Source organism: Stigmatopora argus, chromosome 6, assembly GCF_051989625.1.
Source record: "Stigmatopora argus isolate UIUO_Sarg chromosome 6, RoL_Sarg_1.0, whole genome shotgun sequence".
Lineage (NCBI taxonomy): Eukaryota > Metazoa > Chordata > Actinopteri > Syngnathiformes > Syngnathidae > Stigmatopora > Stigmatopora argus.
Window position 1 is genome coordinate 7,061,790 of NC_135392.1, and position 17,820 is coordinate 7,079,609.

Consider the following 17,820-nt stretch of genomic DNA (forward strand, 5'->3'; position numbering starts at 1 on the left):
AACTTTCTGTTTTATGATGAAATTCAAATGAAGATTGTAGATTATTTCCTGGGTTTCCTCATTTTAAATCAATAATTGCAAACAATTTGTACTAATTTGAATGTCCAAAAATGATCTATCGATTAGCATGCTCGAGAAAGCCGTCAATTTATTAATCAATTAATTTTGGCAGCCTAGTTGGAAGACATAACAGCCCTCCAGATGTAATTGAAACTACCACGTGGCCCGCGACAAAAAATTAGTTTGACACCCCTGGTGTAGACCAATGGTGTCGGACTCGGGTTGGTTCGCGGGCCACTTTAACGTCAACTTGACTTCATGTGGGCCGGACCATTTTAGATATAATATTTAGATTTTTTCTATAAATGGATTAAAAGCCCTTAATATTCAGTTTTTTATAGATCTAAAACTATGTTTATTTTAGCTTTTTTAATATATTTTTAGATTTTACAAATTTTTTTTTTAACTAAAAACAGAAAAAAATGGATTAAAAAATTACAATTATTGATTTAAAAGGGGGAAAATCAGGAAATTTAATATACATCTATACTCTTCATTTTAATTTGATCATAAAACAGAAAGTCGGCACTCATGATTTACTTTCCCGGGCCACACAAAATGATGCGGTGGACCAGATTTGGCCCCCGGGCCACCACTTTGACACATGTGGTGTAGACAGAGAAACTTGGACTAGCTTTTATTTACAAAGCCAGACTACATCATGATAGGTACACCTTCAAGTTTGATCCACAAATGCTTTGATTACGCAATACAAAGGTTAAATATTTAATGAAATTTTAATATCCTAATAGTATTTTCCAATAACTTATATCCTTGAGTATGACAATTTATCAATCATTTATTTAAATATTTATATATTGTTTAATAATCATGCCATGAGCATCCATCCCTTTCAATACTTTGCTCCAAACAAATGAGACCGACAAATATTACAAACTCAGTATTATCCAATAGAAATTCATAGCACTGTTATTGAGATGTATTGATTTATTGATTTATTTATTATTTGTTTATTTATATTTATTCAAGATACTGGTATTGAATTTCTTCAGATTGTTGGGCATGGTGAACCAAATTATATGTCTAATAAAATCACTTTGATTTATTCCTATTGCTAGGAAAGAGTTTAAAGATAATGTTACTATTTTTTAACATAAGGTTGACTCAATGACACAGACAATGGAGGGGTCCCACACACACAGCGACACATAACGTGTACCCTCAAGCTTATTGGCTATAAATGAAAGCCATTACTTCCAACAGCTCTCAGTAAACGTCATGGTAACGACTCTCTGAGGCAACCTGCATGGAACATTAACCATCTTGATATTAGACCCGATTAATCAGCTGCTCTGGAGAAAAAGTGAATGCCCTCCATCTTTTCTATGCCCATTCTTTACTGAGCCGATAGCAGATAGCAGACATGCCGACGTGATTAGTGGTAGATGGCCTTACCAGCAATCCTTGAATGATGGTGTGCCGCTTCTTCCCGTCATAGTCCACCACTTCAATGTAATCCAGATAGGCATCTGCCCAATAAACCAGCCTGTTGACCAAGTCCAGCGTGATGCCATGGGGGAATACAATTTTACTGTCCACAAGTTTGGTTCTGTTCTGGCCGTCCATGTCACATCGCTCCACCTTTGGAATCTGACCGTAGTCTGTGAAGAAGACTTTTCTGAGGAGAGACACAGATGGCACCTTATTGAGGGTGGCTTGGCAGTCAAGTTGGCACATACATAGTGGAAATTTGAAACTGGCGGTGAGGTTCTGTACCCTATGAAACCTGACTCACAACATAGTACTATTCATTTATTCATTTTTTGAGCCACTTATCCTCACATGGGTCGCAGGGGGTGCTGGAGCCTATCCCAGCTGGCTTTGGGCCGGAGGCAGGGGACACCCTGAATCGGTGGCCAGCCCATCGCATGGCACGAGGAGACGGACAACCATTCACACTCACACTCATCTAGGAGCAATTTAGAGTGTCCAACCAGCCTACCATTCATGTTTTTGGAATGTGGGAGGAAACTGGAGAACCCAGAGAAAACCCACGCAGGCCCGAGGAGAACATGTGCTAACCCCTCATGTTACAAAATACTATGATGTCTAAGCCAAAATCTAAGCCAAAAATATGAAACATTTTTGTTCATTACCACTTCTCCTCATAACGATCTTGAGGGTGCTGGAGCCTATTAAAGCTGACTATGGGCAACAACAGGGGTACACTCTGAACTAGTTGGCAGCATCCAGGCGAAAACAATATACCACGGTAGCAACCATGCATTTGTGTTGTAATGGGGGAACCATTTGCATTAACAGGTTTTAAAACTTGAAAATGCAACTTCAAAAAATTTCATTAAAAAAAAACTGAGAGCCCGCACATCATCTATGCTTATGTAATGGAACCTTTTTTACCCTTATCCTTGCATTGTTTTTCCTTAGTAACATGTGACATTGACTAAAGTGCCTTTAATGCTCATAGGAGCAACCAGAGTTGCTTTTTGTACACAGAAAAAAACATCACACAGACCCCATGGTGGGGTCCAGGGCGATGCCTTTGGGGTTGTAGAGCTCCTGGTCCAGAAGGGTGACACATGTCTGTCCATCCTTGTCACACACGAAGATCCTGTCGTCTACGTCATCCACAAAGTAGAAATTTCCGGTGAGCCAGTCGATGGCCATCTGTTCCACATCTGCACAGAAACGAGAATAAGGGGAATAAAAGGACAGTGGGAGGAGGGCTTTGCAAAGAAACTTATTTTTAGCTTTAATTCAATTTCTATGGACCTGTAAAGAACCTCAACATGTGATGTTGTTGTAAATACTTCTAGCAAGTAAGAGGTCATGATCACATGTTCAAGTAAAGGAAATGAGCCATTAAATTACTAAGTGGCTATGCAATAAATGCAAGTGGTCCATGTTTTCAGGTTTAGACAGAGGGAAGTTTGCTTGACTGACAAATGAGATGACAAAGTAAAAGTATCAAGTTGGCAAACATGCCATTCATGTGTTAGTTTGCAGCAAATCGAACAGACAGCTGGCTAGGAATAAAACACTACACGCATACCTACTTTATACGGATCTTAAGGGTTGGCTAAAGTTTGACTGCGTCAGGTTTGGAGAATGAAAACAAGTAAGACTACACCTCCATGCACACCGCTCTGGATGTGGTGTATGCTGACCACATGGTGTGAGTGAAGAGAAAAACAGAGGACAGAAGAAAAATGACCATGTAAATGGATCCTTGATTACTTTCTCCTTACTTTCTTACTTCTGTCTTCACAGCAGATGCTAGAAAGATGTTATCCATTTATTGTTTACAATCTTGCATTGTTATTTTTTAACATAATCATTGGCCATCAGTGTTTATGAATTCTAGTGCAAAAAAAGATAGCTCTGTTTTTCAAACAGTACGGAAAAATTCTAAATGGATGTCAAGGGTTTCTCTACACGTGCACCTTCCTTAAAGTGGAATGGAAATTTATAGTATGTAGTTTTGTTTTACACATAAATTCAAACCATTATGTTTCATAAACAATAATCATTGCTTTAGGCACGTGTGAAAAAACAAGAACGAAAAAGGCAAAGCCACAACACTCACTCCCAAATACAGAAAAGCACTATGCACTAGTAAAAAGCAGAAAACTGGTGCTGGGCACCTAATGGAAGAGGAGGGATGGTATTGTGAAGTCGCTGGTTGAGGGCATTGTAACCCTGTACAATAACATTTTGAATCACTTTTACTTTCAGGGTGCTAAAAATTTTTTCTTTTGATATCTTAAGGATAGGCATGTAATTGATAATGTTAGGCGAAAAAATATTATATTTTTGGAGCAACAACTGACCAAGAGCAACAATACTGGAGCAAAGGCCAGGACGGCCAAGCTCATGTCTCTAAAAATAATGAAGACTATGTTTTAAATTAGAGGAAAATGCATACTGCGCATTTGGTAGACCTTAAGAGGAGAAACAAAATACAAGTGATAGGTCCCATGAGAAACTTTCTGTTAAAGATCAAACTGTTTTTTCTCAAATGTGCAAAGCCTTTGGTAAAAACTGTGAGAAACTAGACTAATGAGGCAAAAGTGGAATCGCAAGACTATATGGACTGCACACATTAGAGCGTTTTTGAAAATTCAGCCCGCCGCTAGGATGAATACACGGACACAGTGACATCCACCATCAGCTTTTGAGAATATGTCCTGTCAAAGATGCAATGGTTTACTGCCAAATTGCGACCATTTCGCTAAGCCAAGGACAATGCTCATTAAAGTGACGATTGGGCTCTCTACAAAAGTGACCAACCTAATTACAAAAGAAATAAAAAAATACAAAGAGAAGCTATGCAAAGTATCATTAAAATTTTTGTTGCTAAAAATCTGTGCATCATTCAATCTGCCATTAATCACTAGTTACGACAGATCAACCAAAGCACAAATAACCCTAACACAAATGCCAAAATTCTCTGCAAATTCATAGCCAATCAGTTGTTGTGTCATTGTCGTTTGCAATGGCATTCCCATTCTGTGTGTTTGGTTTCAGCTTAATTGCAATGACTTTCACATTTTGCCATTGCACATTGCCTCCCAAGCCCATTTAGTGATATCATTGGATGCTTTTCTGGAGCAGCTCTACAGGCCAAGGGAAAAAATGCAAGTTTTTTAACATACTTGACTAATAAAGACGATTCTCATTCTGACAGTTGCGTGACCACATTTCAATAGCATGCTAGATGGTGTGTAACTGACATACTAGAGAAAGCAGAATGGAGAGCAGAGCTTCAAAATCCACAGGACATCTATTTTTACAGCTGCCATGAGCTCGGCTCGTCCCAGAACTGTCCTCACACAAACACAAACAGCACCATGGGGCTACAGTCGTGCAGCAGGGGTCCCGGGTCATAAAGTATTGGGCTGTTTTCCAGCATGAGCTGGGCCACCATGACGATGCAAGCAGACCAAAGTCTCCACTTTTTCAACCAATACCGAAAAGATTTGCAAAGGAGGAAATGACTAAGCAGATTCTTTGTCAAAATAAAACCTTCATAATCTGTCTCTAGTTGCAGAGAGGGAGGTGTCAGTGCTGAGAATGTTTTAGTAAGAGTAAAAGAGAAAAGTGGCGGCCCAGTGGACGAGTGATTAGAGCGTTGGCCACACAGTTGATGTTTCAATCCCAGTTGAGTCCTCACTGTGTGGAGTCTGCATGTTCTCCCTAGGCTTGCGTGGGTTTTCTCCGGATAGGCCAGTTTCCTCCCAGATCCCCAAAACATGCATGGTAGGCTGGTTGATCCCTCTAAATTGCCCATAGATATGAATATGAGCATGTACCCTGCGATTGTAAACACCAATTTGCGGTTTCTCCCGCCTGGTGCATGTGGTTGGTTGGAAGGACTCCAGCACTCCCCACGACCCTTGTGAGGATAAGCCGTTCAGAAAATGAATGAATGAAGTAAAGAGAAAAATTTCCAGTGAAAATGGTGGAGGAAAGAAGCAGAAAGGAACAAAATGTGAGGGAAAAATAGAGGCAAAGCTGGGAGGGGAAGAGAGATCTGATTTCCACCAGGGAAACTTGGCCATTTTGCAGCATTTCTGAGGTTTATGGGAGTCAGCGGCCGTAATCCCAGAGGTGCTCTTAATTTTTAACACACAGTGCTCTGTTTAAACACTTCCAGCTGCCCCACGACACATTGATTCACTGATTAAGCCATGTATAAACAAAGGTATTTGAGAAGGAGATTGCCAAAGGTTCTAAAAGGGGAAACTTTACTCATTTAAGCCATTCCCTTTCCTTCTCAACACCTCTTTCCTCTCTGATCTGGATACATTATGTACATTATGAGCTTTGTTGATATCCCACAATACCGACTCAAAACAACCTAATTAAACAGAATAGAATCAGCTCCCTTGTCACCTACTGCTAGTATTTGCAACAAATGCACATGTACTTTAAAAAGGTAAAATAAACGAACACAAATTGTAAATTTTGGATACGATAACAACAAAGATTGTACTAATAAGTTTTTAGTTGCAATACCTACCAAGCCCAATATTCATTTTACCGCAGGCCAAAGTGCTTTGAGTTATCTTTGTTGTTAAAAAAAAAAAGAAGTAAAATGTACTTAATTTGCCTTTTTTCCATGTAAATCTCAATATAACATTTCTCTCTGCCATGAAACGTAAATTGCAGTGACCTGTCTAACCATACAACATTGTACATCCCTCTCTAATAAACAGCATGTACAAAACACACCAATGAAGACCAACAGTTGTAGAAACAGCCACTTGCAGCAATGTGGTCAGTCAAACATGCATAAAGCAATCCGCAATCATATTGAACTTATGTTTGTTTTCAAAGTCTGCACTCAATAGAAACCTAGCCAAGTTTAGACGATGATTCTCACCACATTTTTTTTAGCTTGTCCCACTATATGGCACTCCCCTAAAGCATCTGGCCAACACATCACAAACTCAAGCAAAGGCAGAGTGGAAAATACAGTACTATACACACTGCCGATGTTTGCAGACATGATGGCAAAGAAGGTAGAGATTTTAAAACGTACACTACATATGTAAAATGATTCAAGGTGATGGCAAGTGTGTGCGTATGTGTGTGTATGGGAGTTTCTCTCTCTCATTTTCTGAACCGCTTATCCTCACAATGGTCGCGGGGGGTTCTGGAGCCACCTGACTTTGGGCACGAGGCGGGGGACACCCTGAATTGGGGGCCAGCCAATCGCAGGGCACAAAAAGACAGACAACCATTCACACTCACACAAAGAATTTTAAAATGTACCAACTGCCTTGACTTTTAGCAGCACATGACCTCATAAGGAGATTCGAAGCGCTGCATGTGCTGATCTGTACATGGTACAGGCTGTGCAGGAAGGGGAGAGCTAGTCTATGGAGGCTTAGCGACAGCTCTGGGATCAGTCCTCATGCGTGCAGTGTCTGCTGAATCCATATCAGCTTGAGTACAAGGATGCTCAGCAAAGGAGCTCTTGAGTCACATGAATTAGCTCTGCCTTTAGTTACTTCTAAATGCAATGGTGTCATTTTTTAGAGTATATATATATATATATATATATATATATATATATATATATATATATATATATATATATATATATACACATCTAAATCTGCTATAATTAAGGGTCAATCTTTATTTACATGGTAATCAAAGGAAGAATTTGCAGTGTTATTGTAAAACTGCTAGCAAGATTTGACTATTAACTAATTCCTTTCAATTTAAAGTTTAATTAAAATATATCTTTTTATAGAAAAATACAAAAAAGAGGTCAGAAGTTCACCAGGCAAGCAGAAATTCCACATTGCCTACAAACTATTCCACACTAAAGACCGCAATAGCTGTAGGATAGCATTCCAACCAAACAAGACTTTTTCAATTCACCAATCTGGTGCAAAGATGTTCTCTCAACCAGAACCACTAGATTTAGGGAACAAAATTCTACTCCTGATGAAAAATTTACAATTATAACTCAATGTTTCTATATTTTAATTCCTTCCTGTATATAACTCTTTAGTTTATTTTTGAAAGTTATGTTTTTGACAGTAGGGCCACATTACAAACACACTGGTCCTTTGTGTAGAAAAGAGATTAAAAAACGAGAGCAAGAATGTAATTAGGCAATGCATTTACAGTAATGTTGTTGCAAGACCTAATGCTCTACTGTCCCAGTATGACAGCTTTTATGAAGGTAATGGCCATTGTGTTTCAAAATTATTGTATACTTTTTCCTAGTGTACAATGAAATGAGAGTGATTACAAACTGCACGTTTTACAGGAGATAGAGAGAGAAATAGGGAGAGAGCAGGAAAGAGCGAGTGAGTTAAAATGACAGAGAGAGACAGAAAGAGAATGGTGAAGTCACATCTGGATAAGTCATCTGTGGCGTACCGAGGTCATGAGTCATTCCAACCAAATGTGCATCATTTCCTGTATGTTCACTCCTGCCTTTAGTTTCTCCAGCATCCTTCACACGGGGAAAGTGGACAAAAACCTCAAACTCTTGCCCGATCAGAAGGTCAAGAGGCATCCACACTAAACACTGTCTGCTTAACAACTCAGGGATGCTCCTCCATACACCGCTTTAATTAAAAAATATATTTAAGAAGAATTCAATGCAAATATTTTAATCATATTTTAATTAAGAATATTTTTGATAACATGTTAATATATGCAAGGAGGACCTCTAAATTAACTACTTGATTCAGGTTGTTGATAACCCACTACTATATAGTTCACAGAATGAGGGGCTGGGCATCTGTTATTTCCTTAATCCTGTGGCTCTAATATTCCTCTGAACATGAAAGTTGCCAGATCAAAGCATGGGGCAATTATTATTGATATTTTAATGTCCTATCTTTATTTTATTTACAATGTGGTTCAGGGTGGCCCGGCGGATGAGTGGTTAGCGCGTCGGCCTCACAGTGGGAGACCTGGGTTCAAATACAGGTCGGTCCATCTGTGTGGAGTTTGCATGTTCTCCCCAGGCCTGCGTGGGTTTTCTCCGGGTACACCGGTTTCCTCCCACATTCCAAAGACATGCATGGTAGGCTGATTGGACACTCTAAATTGCCCCTAGGTATGAGTGTGAGCTTGAATGGTTGTCCGTCTCCTGGTGCCCTGCAATTGGCTGGCCATCAATTCAGGGTGTCTACTGCCTCTCACCCAAAGTCAGCTGGGATAGGCTCCAGCACCCCCCGCCACCCTAGTGAGGATATAGCGGTTCAGAAAATGAGACAATGTGGTTTAACTGCATTAGGCACTCGATAATACATTTACGCTCTAGCAAAGAAAATATAGACCAGATAAGAATATTTTCTATTAAAATAACAAATGTCTTGAATTACTAGTTGCCAAGAAAATATGTTAACATTAACATGTTATGTTAACTTTACGGTATATGAGTCCGAGTGATTATAAGCAACCAACACTGAAAAAAATTTAGTGATGTTGCCACCAGAAAATCTGCAATTTTGACTAGACTTACAGAAATAGCTCCTGTAAATGTTGATTGAAAAGTACTCACGGGTCCATGGAGGCAAAGACTTTCTATATACTAGATATGCACATCTTCTGTAAATACGGTATGTTAACAATAGTTTATCTGTAAGAAACATTCAGCGGTGTTGACTTGTTCATGTCTGATATTAAAATCCCAGCAGTAGCACAAGTGGCACATGGCGGGCAGACTAAGTACAACTAAATCAGACTTAAACTACTGATCTAATTAATCACACAGGCCGATTTCCAATTCCTATTGGTTTTGTTTCCAGATATGAATGTGGCAGAAAACAGATATTTCAAAATGTCCACATTTTCTTTTCAATTCTTGCTGTGAATACACTATTCATAACCTAACCGCTCTCATGCCTGACCTGCATGTAAAATTGGAGCACTGAATTACATAGTATTTTAGAGAAACATTCACAGAATTAGCCTGGAAATATAGTTTTGGACCCATTCCCTTGTACACAATAATAAAGAATTATGTGACTAATTTTATCCTAATGTTTTATTATCTAATCCCCTTAACATTAACACACGATTATGAAAGTTAATTTCCCTGTGATTGGCTGTCCACCGATTCAGGGTGCCCCCGCCTGGTGCCCATGGTTTGCTGGGATGGGCTCCAGCACCCCCGTGACCCTTCTGAGGATAAGTGGTTCAGAAATGAATGAATGGAAATTCATGTATGTGAAATACAATGGTTACCTTATTTTTGTCAATAAGTATTTAATAAATGCATATTTTTTGGAGACAGACCAGTAGAAATTAAATCACATTTGTAAGTGGCATGACAGTACTCCAAATGTGATTTGAGGTTTGATTCACCAGGTACACTTTACAAGGCAGTCCAGTTTGTCTTGTCTCCTCTAATTAAAGAGCAACTTTCTATTTTGTGCCCAGATCCCACTAATCGAAAGAGCAACTGTCTTGTAAAACCAAGTTAATAGTGACTTAAGAGTGTAGTCACAATGATTGGGATGTACTCACGATGTAGACTAAGAGAGATGTTGATGACTCTCTCCTCAGTGAAGCCCTTGAGATTGGGAATCTTGGCACACTTGAGATGCGTGGACGATGGGGATTCTCCCACATGGATCCAACAGACTGTTTCCTGAGCATACAAGAAGTCCATGGCAGTGGTTTGTTTGGTGCTAGTGGAGAGCAAGCTGTGGACTGTGGTGCCGCTCAGAGAGGTGGCTTGAATGTTCTGGGAGTTGGCGATCAACAGCACCGGCAGACGGTCCACTGGGACTGGGCAAAGTCAACATAAACACGAGGGACATGAACAGAATATTCATAGCGTCCAGGCCAAGATGTTGCACTCAGCGACTTTTTACCATTCTTGGCCTTGCAGGAGCGGTTGTCCGGCTGTGACAAGTAGCCCTCCACACAGGAGCATGAATAGGATCCTTCAGTGTTAGTACATGACTGACTGCACGTCCCATACACATTGCACTCATCAAAATCTGAGGAAAACAAATTCAACCTATTATAGATTCATATTTGCGCGGATCGACTGTTTGGCTGTGGCGTCCCCTAAGGAGATGAGCCAAAAGTTAGTCTTCTGTACCGCTTATCCTCATGAGGATCGCCCCTTCAGCCTGTTAATGAGTGTTAAAAATAATTTGCACAGGGCATTTATGTGCATGTATGATTTTTCAACAGATTTTGCACGTGAATCTGAAGAGATTATTAGCCTTAATTAATGACTGCAAGTCTGTTTTAGCAAACAATGATTTTGTTATTGATGTTAACTTATTTTATTATGTTGACAAAATTAGTTCGCATAGACTGATTTTGTTTGTTTTTCAGAAGCATTATAGAGACCAAATTGTTATGCACAACACTTAAATACGCAAGAAAAACAGGATGCTAAGAATGCTCCACCTATTCTCAATAGAGATGAGGTCAGTGGATGATGGTAGCCACGATATGATCTCAGTTTATAATTATAGATTCATTTTTAATTGTATTTTCTGGACTGTAGGTTATTGCACTGTCATGGTTATTGATTTTTTCCATATTAAATGACAGTAAATGATTAATTAACACCTGCTCCATGATCAGAATTTGCCTTTTTAATTGGGTTTTCTTTAAATTATTTGCTCAAAATAGTCCAATGATGGTTTCTTTCCCCCATTATTAAATTTGTGACTTTCAATAAAACACAGCTTAAAATAAATTTCATTCAAAATAAGCCGAGTTGAGACTAATTATGATACAAGACTGGGAAATACTTGTTTTCTACTTATGAACAACAAATCAGAACGTAGTGCAACAGTCGCCATTTGGCTTGAAAAAATGATATTACCCACCTTTACAGGTTTTTCTATCGGAGCTGATCTCGAAGCCACTTTTACAGTAACACGCAGGTCCTGCTGGTGTCACTGCACAGGTATCCTGACAGCCCATGAGTGAGCAGTTGGATATAAACTCTGTGGAGGAAGAAAAATGGGCAGGAGAGAAATTAATATGACAAATCAACAATATTGGTGCAAGTGATATACTGCACGATTGCAGGATATGAAATTAGTTTGAAATCAAAAGTCCTTAGAGGTGGTGGTACAGAGAGGATTTCTGCATCAATTTGAGCAGAAATCCAGTGAATGTAATGCGACACAGGATTAATTCATTCTGATGCCAGTACACACATTCAAAGGAATATTCACAAGTCAGCGTGTGTGCAGCAGTACATAGTGTTTGTGAGTGGGGTGGGGGGGGAATAAACTGCCAGATGTGGCCAGGGATTTGCAAGTGACAGTGCAGTCGATGCACAAAAATTGTTATGAGATAATTTATTGAATCAGTACCACTTCACATGCTTGCTTGAAGTGTATTCAAAAAGCTTGAACAAATTTTGGATTGCTCATTAGATCAATCGTGATCCTCGTGAGAATAAGCGTTAAAAAAAAACACAAAAAAGGCAATCAAATGGCTACATATTCATAAAACAACTCATCGTAGGTTTTGGTTCTTAAAAACTACAAATGTAAAGTGTTATGTATGAATAATCCAATAATTCAATTAATCAAATGAAAAATCTAATAATCCTAAAAATATTCTACAGTGACACAGCTACTTTTAGTATTTCATGGGTTATGGTTTTATATTTTAAGGAATAGAGAGTTTGAGCAAAAAGTGTTCCAGAAAGGTTTGGACAAATAATTGGAGATGGATCTGGTTTTTTTTTCTACAACCAACCATTTCTGGGACAAACTAAACATCAGCAATAAACAAGACAAATATGGAAAAGAAAACTAGTCATAAAGAGGAATCTGTCCACCAATTTAAAAGCCATGCATCAAATGGAGGAGACGAACAGCATAAAAATGCTTATACATTATCCTACACAGACCATCTTAAGATAGATTCAAAAATGATATTGGATTGGATTCATCCCCCGAAACACACCCATGCATGAAAACCTAAACACAAAAATACGTTAACCCACACTAACACATGCCTAGGTCATATCAGGCTATTGCAAATGACTTAGTTTGCCATAAAGATTCGCATAAAAAAACAGTGGGCAAAACAAATGTGTTCCTGTGATCTGGGGAAATGTAGCTGATATGTCAATGGAAAATAGATCTAGTGGTGAGTAACATTGCTCAAATGCAGTGCGGCCAATAAAAAAACAAGCCGCACGCAATTCCTTGTGCAAGCCGCAGTTAAAATTAAAGACATGTCTGGAATTTTTCAAAACAAGTCTAAACACTCAACAACTCAGATGTGTTTCGTAAAGCAAGATAGAAAACAATGTAAACAACCACATCTGGAAAATGTTTGCTTTGTATAAAATGCACAAATTCTCATAGTCGTACAAGACAGGATCACCTGCCACTCATCTCACTCACCACATCACAGCTATTGCGCCCGCGAATGCATTACGTCGACATAGACGAGCCACAATACACTTATTGTATCTGACATTTTTTCTTTTTAAATTGTCGTGCTGGAGTTAGTTTCCTATTATCTCTCATTCGAGTGGCTCTATGATTGCGCAAGGTTATCGCGCCGCAAAAGCAAGCCAATTTGGCAGAGGAGCCATCGCGTCAAAGAATAATTAGTAAGTCAAGATATGACCCACGCGACCTGTGTGAGGATAACCGGTTAAGAGAATGAATGTAAAAAAAGTTTCTCTGGCGGTGAGCTCCTGATTCTTCATGGAGTTATTTCTCAACTTTTTCTCAGATTGCCTAACACTGACGTTATGGGTTTATTACTGGGGTAAGTATATTATTATATTTATTATTTGTTTATATATTGTAAACAATTGGGTTCTAATGTTGAGGTATTATTTAAATGCTGTTCTTGCCACTCATGTGAGTGACGTGAAAGAGAGAGAGGGGGGCGAGCAAGTTACGAACCAAGTTCTGGAACCAATATATTTCGTAAATAGAGGGTACCACTGTACGTACACAATGCACACAGAACATCTGATGTGTGTAATAAACTTACTGACACAACTTAACGATTTTGGCACAGCAGGGCGATAGCTGAATTGGGAATTTAAAGATAAGCACACAGTTTACCGCTGGGATTAATAAATACCATTTGATGAAAGACAAAGTGTCATCACAGTGAGGATATATGTGAAAGGTGAAAGAGTTGTTACCTCGGCAGTGCGGTCCCTCGTCCCAGCCATCGGTACAATCCGGAACCCCGTTGCACAGTTTGCTCATGTGGATGCACAGCTCTGTCCCACCACACTGGTACTCATTAGGTGGGCACTTTAATACCGCACTGTGAGGGCCTGAGGAGACAAACAACTAAGGTCAATTTACAAGGCTATCAGCATCCAAGAACAATGACTAAATAAAAACTTGGAGCAGGGGTCAACAGGCCATCTCACAGAGTCCTCATGAAAAAAGCAAGGTTATGTACTAATAAGAGCGCAAAAGGGATGGAACAGTTTGATTTTTATGAATAATGTAGAACTGATCGTTTAAAACAAGGGTGTCAGACTTGAGTTGGTTCGCGGGCCGCTTTAACGTCAACTTGATTTCACGTGTGCCGGACCATTTTAGATATAATATTTCGATTTTTTTAATAAATGGATTAAAAGAACTGGATTAAAATCCCTGAATATTCCATTTTTATAGATCTAAAACAATGTTTATTTTACCTTTTTTAATATATTTTTAAATTCTACAAAATGATTTTTTAACTAAAAACTGAAAAAAATTACAATTATTGATTTAAAAGGGGGGAAATCAGGAAATTTAATATAAATCTATACTCTACATTTTAATTTGATCTAAAAACAGAAAGTCAGCACTCATGATTTACTTTCCCGGGCCACACAAAATGATGCGGTGGGCCAGATTTGGCCCCGGGGCCGCCACTTTGACACATGTGGTTTAAAATGACCTACACAGCTATATAGATAACGTTGGATATATGTTCACTACTCTTTTTATAGTTGATAATCTTGAGGAATCCGTACCATGATTGTCTTCACATGGATTGATATACGTATTAACATACAGTATGAAACAAACATGCACATTTCAAAATTGTGTTTCAAATTGGTAGCCTCAAGCATCAATCAGCACTCAAACTTTAAAAATTAATAAATAATATCTCAATATATCGTAGAAAAAAATAAAAGGGGTCAAGTTTGTGACCCAAATGTTCTGCCACAGAAGTGCCATTGATGGTGATAGAAGTCCATTGCATTTGAAGTTTTTTTCTTCTTTAAAACTTTGGTAGAGCTCAACAGCACTTCACTTTAAGACAGAGGTTCTACTGAGACTCTAATTTTATCCTGGGTATACGGCTTTCCCACAGCCTTAATGGAAAAGTGATGAGATTCTACAACATTCTGGGCAGTCAGGCTCAATTCATATTTTATGAGACAATCATGTGACTGAAATAATAATGAGATGAGAAGTGTTTTGCTTCGCCAACCGTAAAGGCGTCATTTGAAAGTTGGTACAGTATGTTGTAGGTGAAAATGGGTAAGATGTTGCGCTGTTTTGTGTATCTGTTGATATGCACAAAATAGTACAAGTACACACAATGTTATCAGCCCAGAATTTTTGTCCCTCCCAAAAATAGTGTTTATAAAAAAAATGGCATGTAAGATCTATTCAAGAAATGCAACATTAATCCATTCCTTCTTTATTTCTTTTTTCTCAAGTTGTTTTAATTTGTTTGTTTTGTTAAGTTTTGCAATAGTTTTTTAAGTCCAAGCTTTTGTTTTCTTTCTACTGTTTAGCATCTAGGCTGAGGAACCATTGGCTGACATCCACAATGCAACTGTGGCCATTACAAAATGTAGAACTACAAACACACTATTATCCAGACCAAACGAGCCCCTTCAGTGCTTCAACAGTATGCACACATCCACACAGACTAAACACCCACAATAAGCATGCCAGTGCAGAGGCTTGCCAGCTTTCATGGTGCTGTTTGCTGAGAGATATCTTGGGATCACCAAGAGAGAAAATATATCTCGAGTAAACAACAGTCTCGGCAGACATACTAAAATTCCACAGAAGACATCAGGTCTCTGCAACTATAACTTTAAAAAAAGACTGTGAATTGGCTAAGACAATCGAGAAGACGCAGATGCTTCTTCAACTGAATCATTCTGGGTTGAAGATTTTTTTCCTGGATGAGGTTTTGGTGTCTTGTGACTCTGACCAGTATTTCATCCACTAAAGGACAAATGACTCAGCAAGAAGTCTGTCTTCATTATTTTGTGCAGCCGCTCCCAACAGCAGTCACACACTTTAGAAGTCAAAGTGCCCGGCAACAGAACAAACAGGCAAAGAACAAAGACAACTCTTTTCCCCTTTTGAAGCTGGAATCATCATAGCAACAAAGAATAATGATCACTATAATAATTAATGAAAAACTAAACTAAACTAACGCTGTCTGATGGTGTAGTGGTTCACCGCCCAACTTTGGTGCAGGCAGGCGCGGGCTCGGTTCCCGCTGTTGGTGGTATTATTGTATGGGCGAATGGTCGCCTGGGTCTCTGTGTTCCGTCCAGCTGACTGGCAACGAGTCTAGGGTGTGGTCTGCCTTTCGCCCAAACTCAACTGGGATAGGCTCAAGCAACCCAAGGATGTACAGTACGAAAGATGAATGAATAAACTAAACTAGAAACTCAACTTTTCAAAAAATATTATTATCCATGAGTTAACATTGTTTCTAAGGTCATATAATTAATTATTCAATCCAGAGAGTCCTCGACCCACGACGTTTCAACTTCACAACGCCCGTGCCTCGTTCGCCATTGAGTCCACTGCACAGACTTTCTGCTTAGCTTCATGGTTGTCTGTTTGTTTAGGTGTAGCAGGAGTATCTTTGCCTTTTCCACCCTCAGTTTTTACATTATGGCCCCAGAGAAGAAAGGGAGTCTTCTTTGTCCATCCAAAAACTAAATTGATGTAATATCAGTGAACGTTTGCGTCCCCATGGATAAATCAGCAGACCCTAAAAATTGCACACCCACATACTTCAAGATTTACGATAAACGCATTCAAAACATCCCAGCCGAGTGGAGAGGCAATTGCCTTTTGTGTGCTCGCAGGGCCACCACTGACTCACTCAACCGCCATTGTCGTAACGGTCAAATAAAATCAAGTATGTTCTTTGGTCATTAAGTGTTTTGAAGACCAGCAGTCTATTCTTGGACTCGGGGAAGCCAATGTAACAATTTCAAGGTAATATGGTCCTGTTTCGTTGTATTTGTAAAGACTCTGGCAGCAGCATTAAGGATAAGCTTTAGCCTTCTGACTGACTTTTTTGGTTGAGACTTGACAATATGCCATTGTAATAATCCAATCAACTAAAAGATAATGCATGGATAAGTTTTTCCGTGTCTTGTTTGGACAGAAATCCCTAAATTCTGACTATGTTTTTGGTGATAATAGGCAGATTTAGTGGTTTAGGTTTAGTGATGGCTGTCGAAGTTCTGGACTGAGTCAATAATTATAATTTCTGGCTTGATTTTTAGCTTTCAGTGGCATTGAGCCAAGGTGAGCACTGCACCTTGGCGTTTGTTTTTGATTAAATATGTCACCAAGGAAATAGATTTTGAAGTCACTAAGTAATGTTATGCACCTAAATTAAAAAGTGAACCAGAATCAGAAGACAATGGTGAGGGGCAAGTAAATTAAATGGATCAGGGTGCCGTGTGATTTTCGCCCCCGTGCTGGGTCTCCTGACCTTAAGCTGCCGATTTAACATGGGACAAAAATCCGCCTATTTTGGATTAATACATTCTAGAACAGGGAGCCATAAAAACACGGGGCTCTAGGCTAGCTGACCCAAGGCTACTTCTGTTTGGTCAAGGGATTTAACATGAGGACAGCTCAAATACAAAGTGCTCAATAACAAGCTTCAGGTGTGCCGCTAGGCGACCCTTTACTACGAGTAATCAAAAGACCGGTAATACTTCCTTGTTTTGAGCTTTGAAGTAATTGGGGGCCCCCAAAAAAGTTTTTCATCGTTTTTGTACATGGTGCATAAAATAGGATTGATGGACATTGTTTTAGTCTTACAATGAATACTATGTATATTATATGGGCAAAACATTTACTAGCTATATACAAGACGCAAAGTAGAAATGTTTAAAAATCACATGTATAAAACATACCATGTATTTAAGACTAGAAAGCACACAAAAAATACTTTTTCCCCAAAATATTGACAGCACGCTTTAGTGAAGTCCTCAAGAATCATTTCTAAAAAGGGATTTTAACATTATTGTAAGCTACATTTATTTTCTACACAACTTGAACATTT

At 38.9% G+C, this 17,820-nt stretch overlaps 1 protein-coding gene across 2 annotated transcripts in view; it reads right to left on the reverse strand.

Annotated features, from left to right (window-relative positions):
• Window positions 1-17,820, reverse strand: part of LOC144075259 (low-density lipoprotein receptor-related protein 1-like) — an 88,942-nt gene that overhangs the window by 51,461 nt on the left and 19,661 nt on the right. For both annotated transcript variants that reach the window (XM_077602116.1, XM_077602117.1), the window contains exons 3-8: window positions 13,676-13,813; window positions 11,373-11,492; window positions 10,395-10,523; window positions 10,045-10,308; window positions 2,555-2,717; window positions 1,477-1,699 (exon numbers count right to left, since the gene is read on the reverse strand). In XM_077602116.1, the coding sequence (XP_077458242.1) occupies window positions 1,477-1,699; window positions 2,555-2,717; window positions 10,045-10,308; window positions 10,395-10,523; window positions 11,373-11,492; window positions 13,676-13,813 (1,037 nt within the window). The remainder of the gene's footprint in view (window positions 1-1,476; window positions 1,700-2,554; window positions 2,718-10,044; window positions 10,309-10,394; window positions 10,524-11,372; window positions 11,493-13,675; window positions 13,814-17,820) is intronic.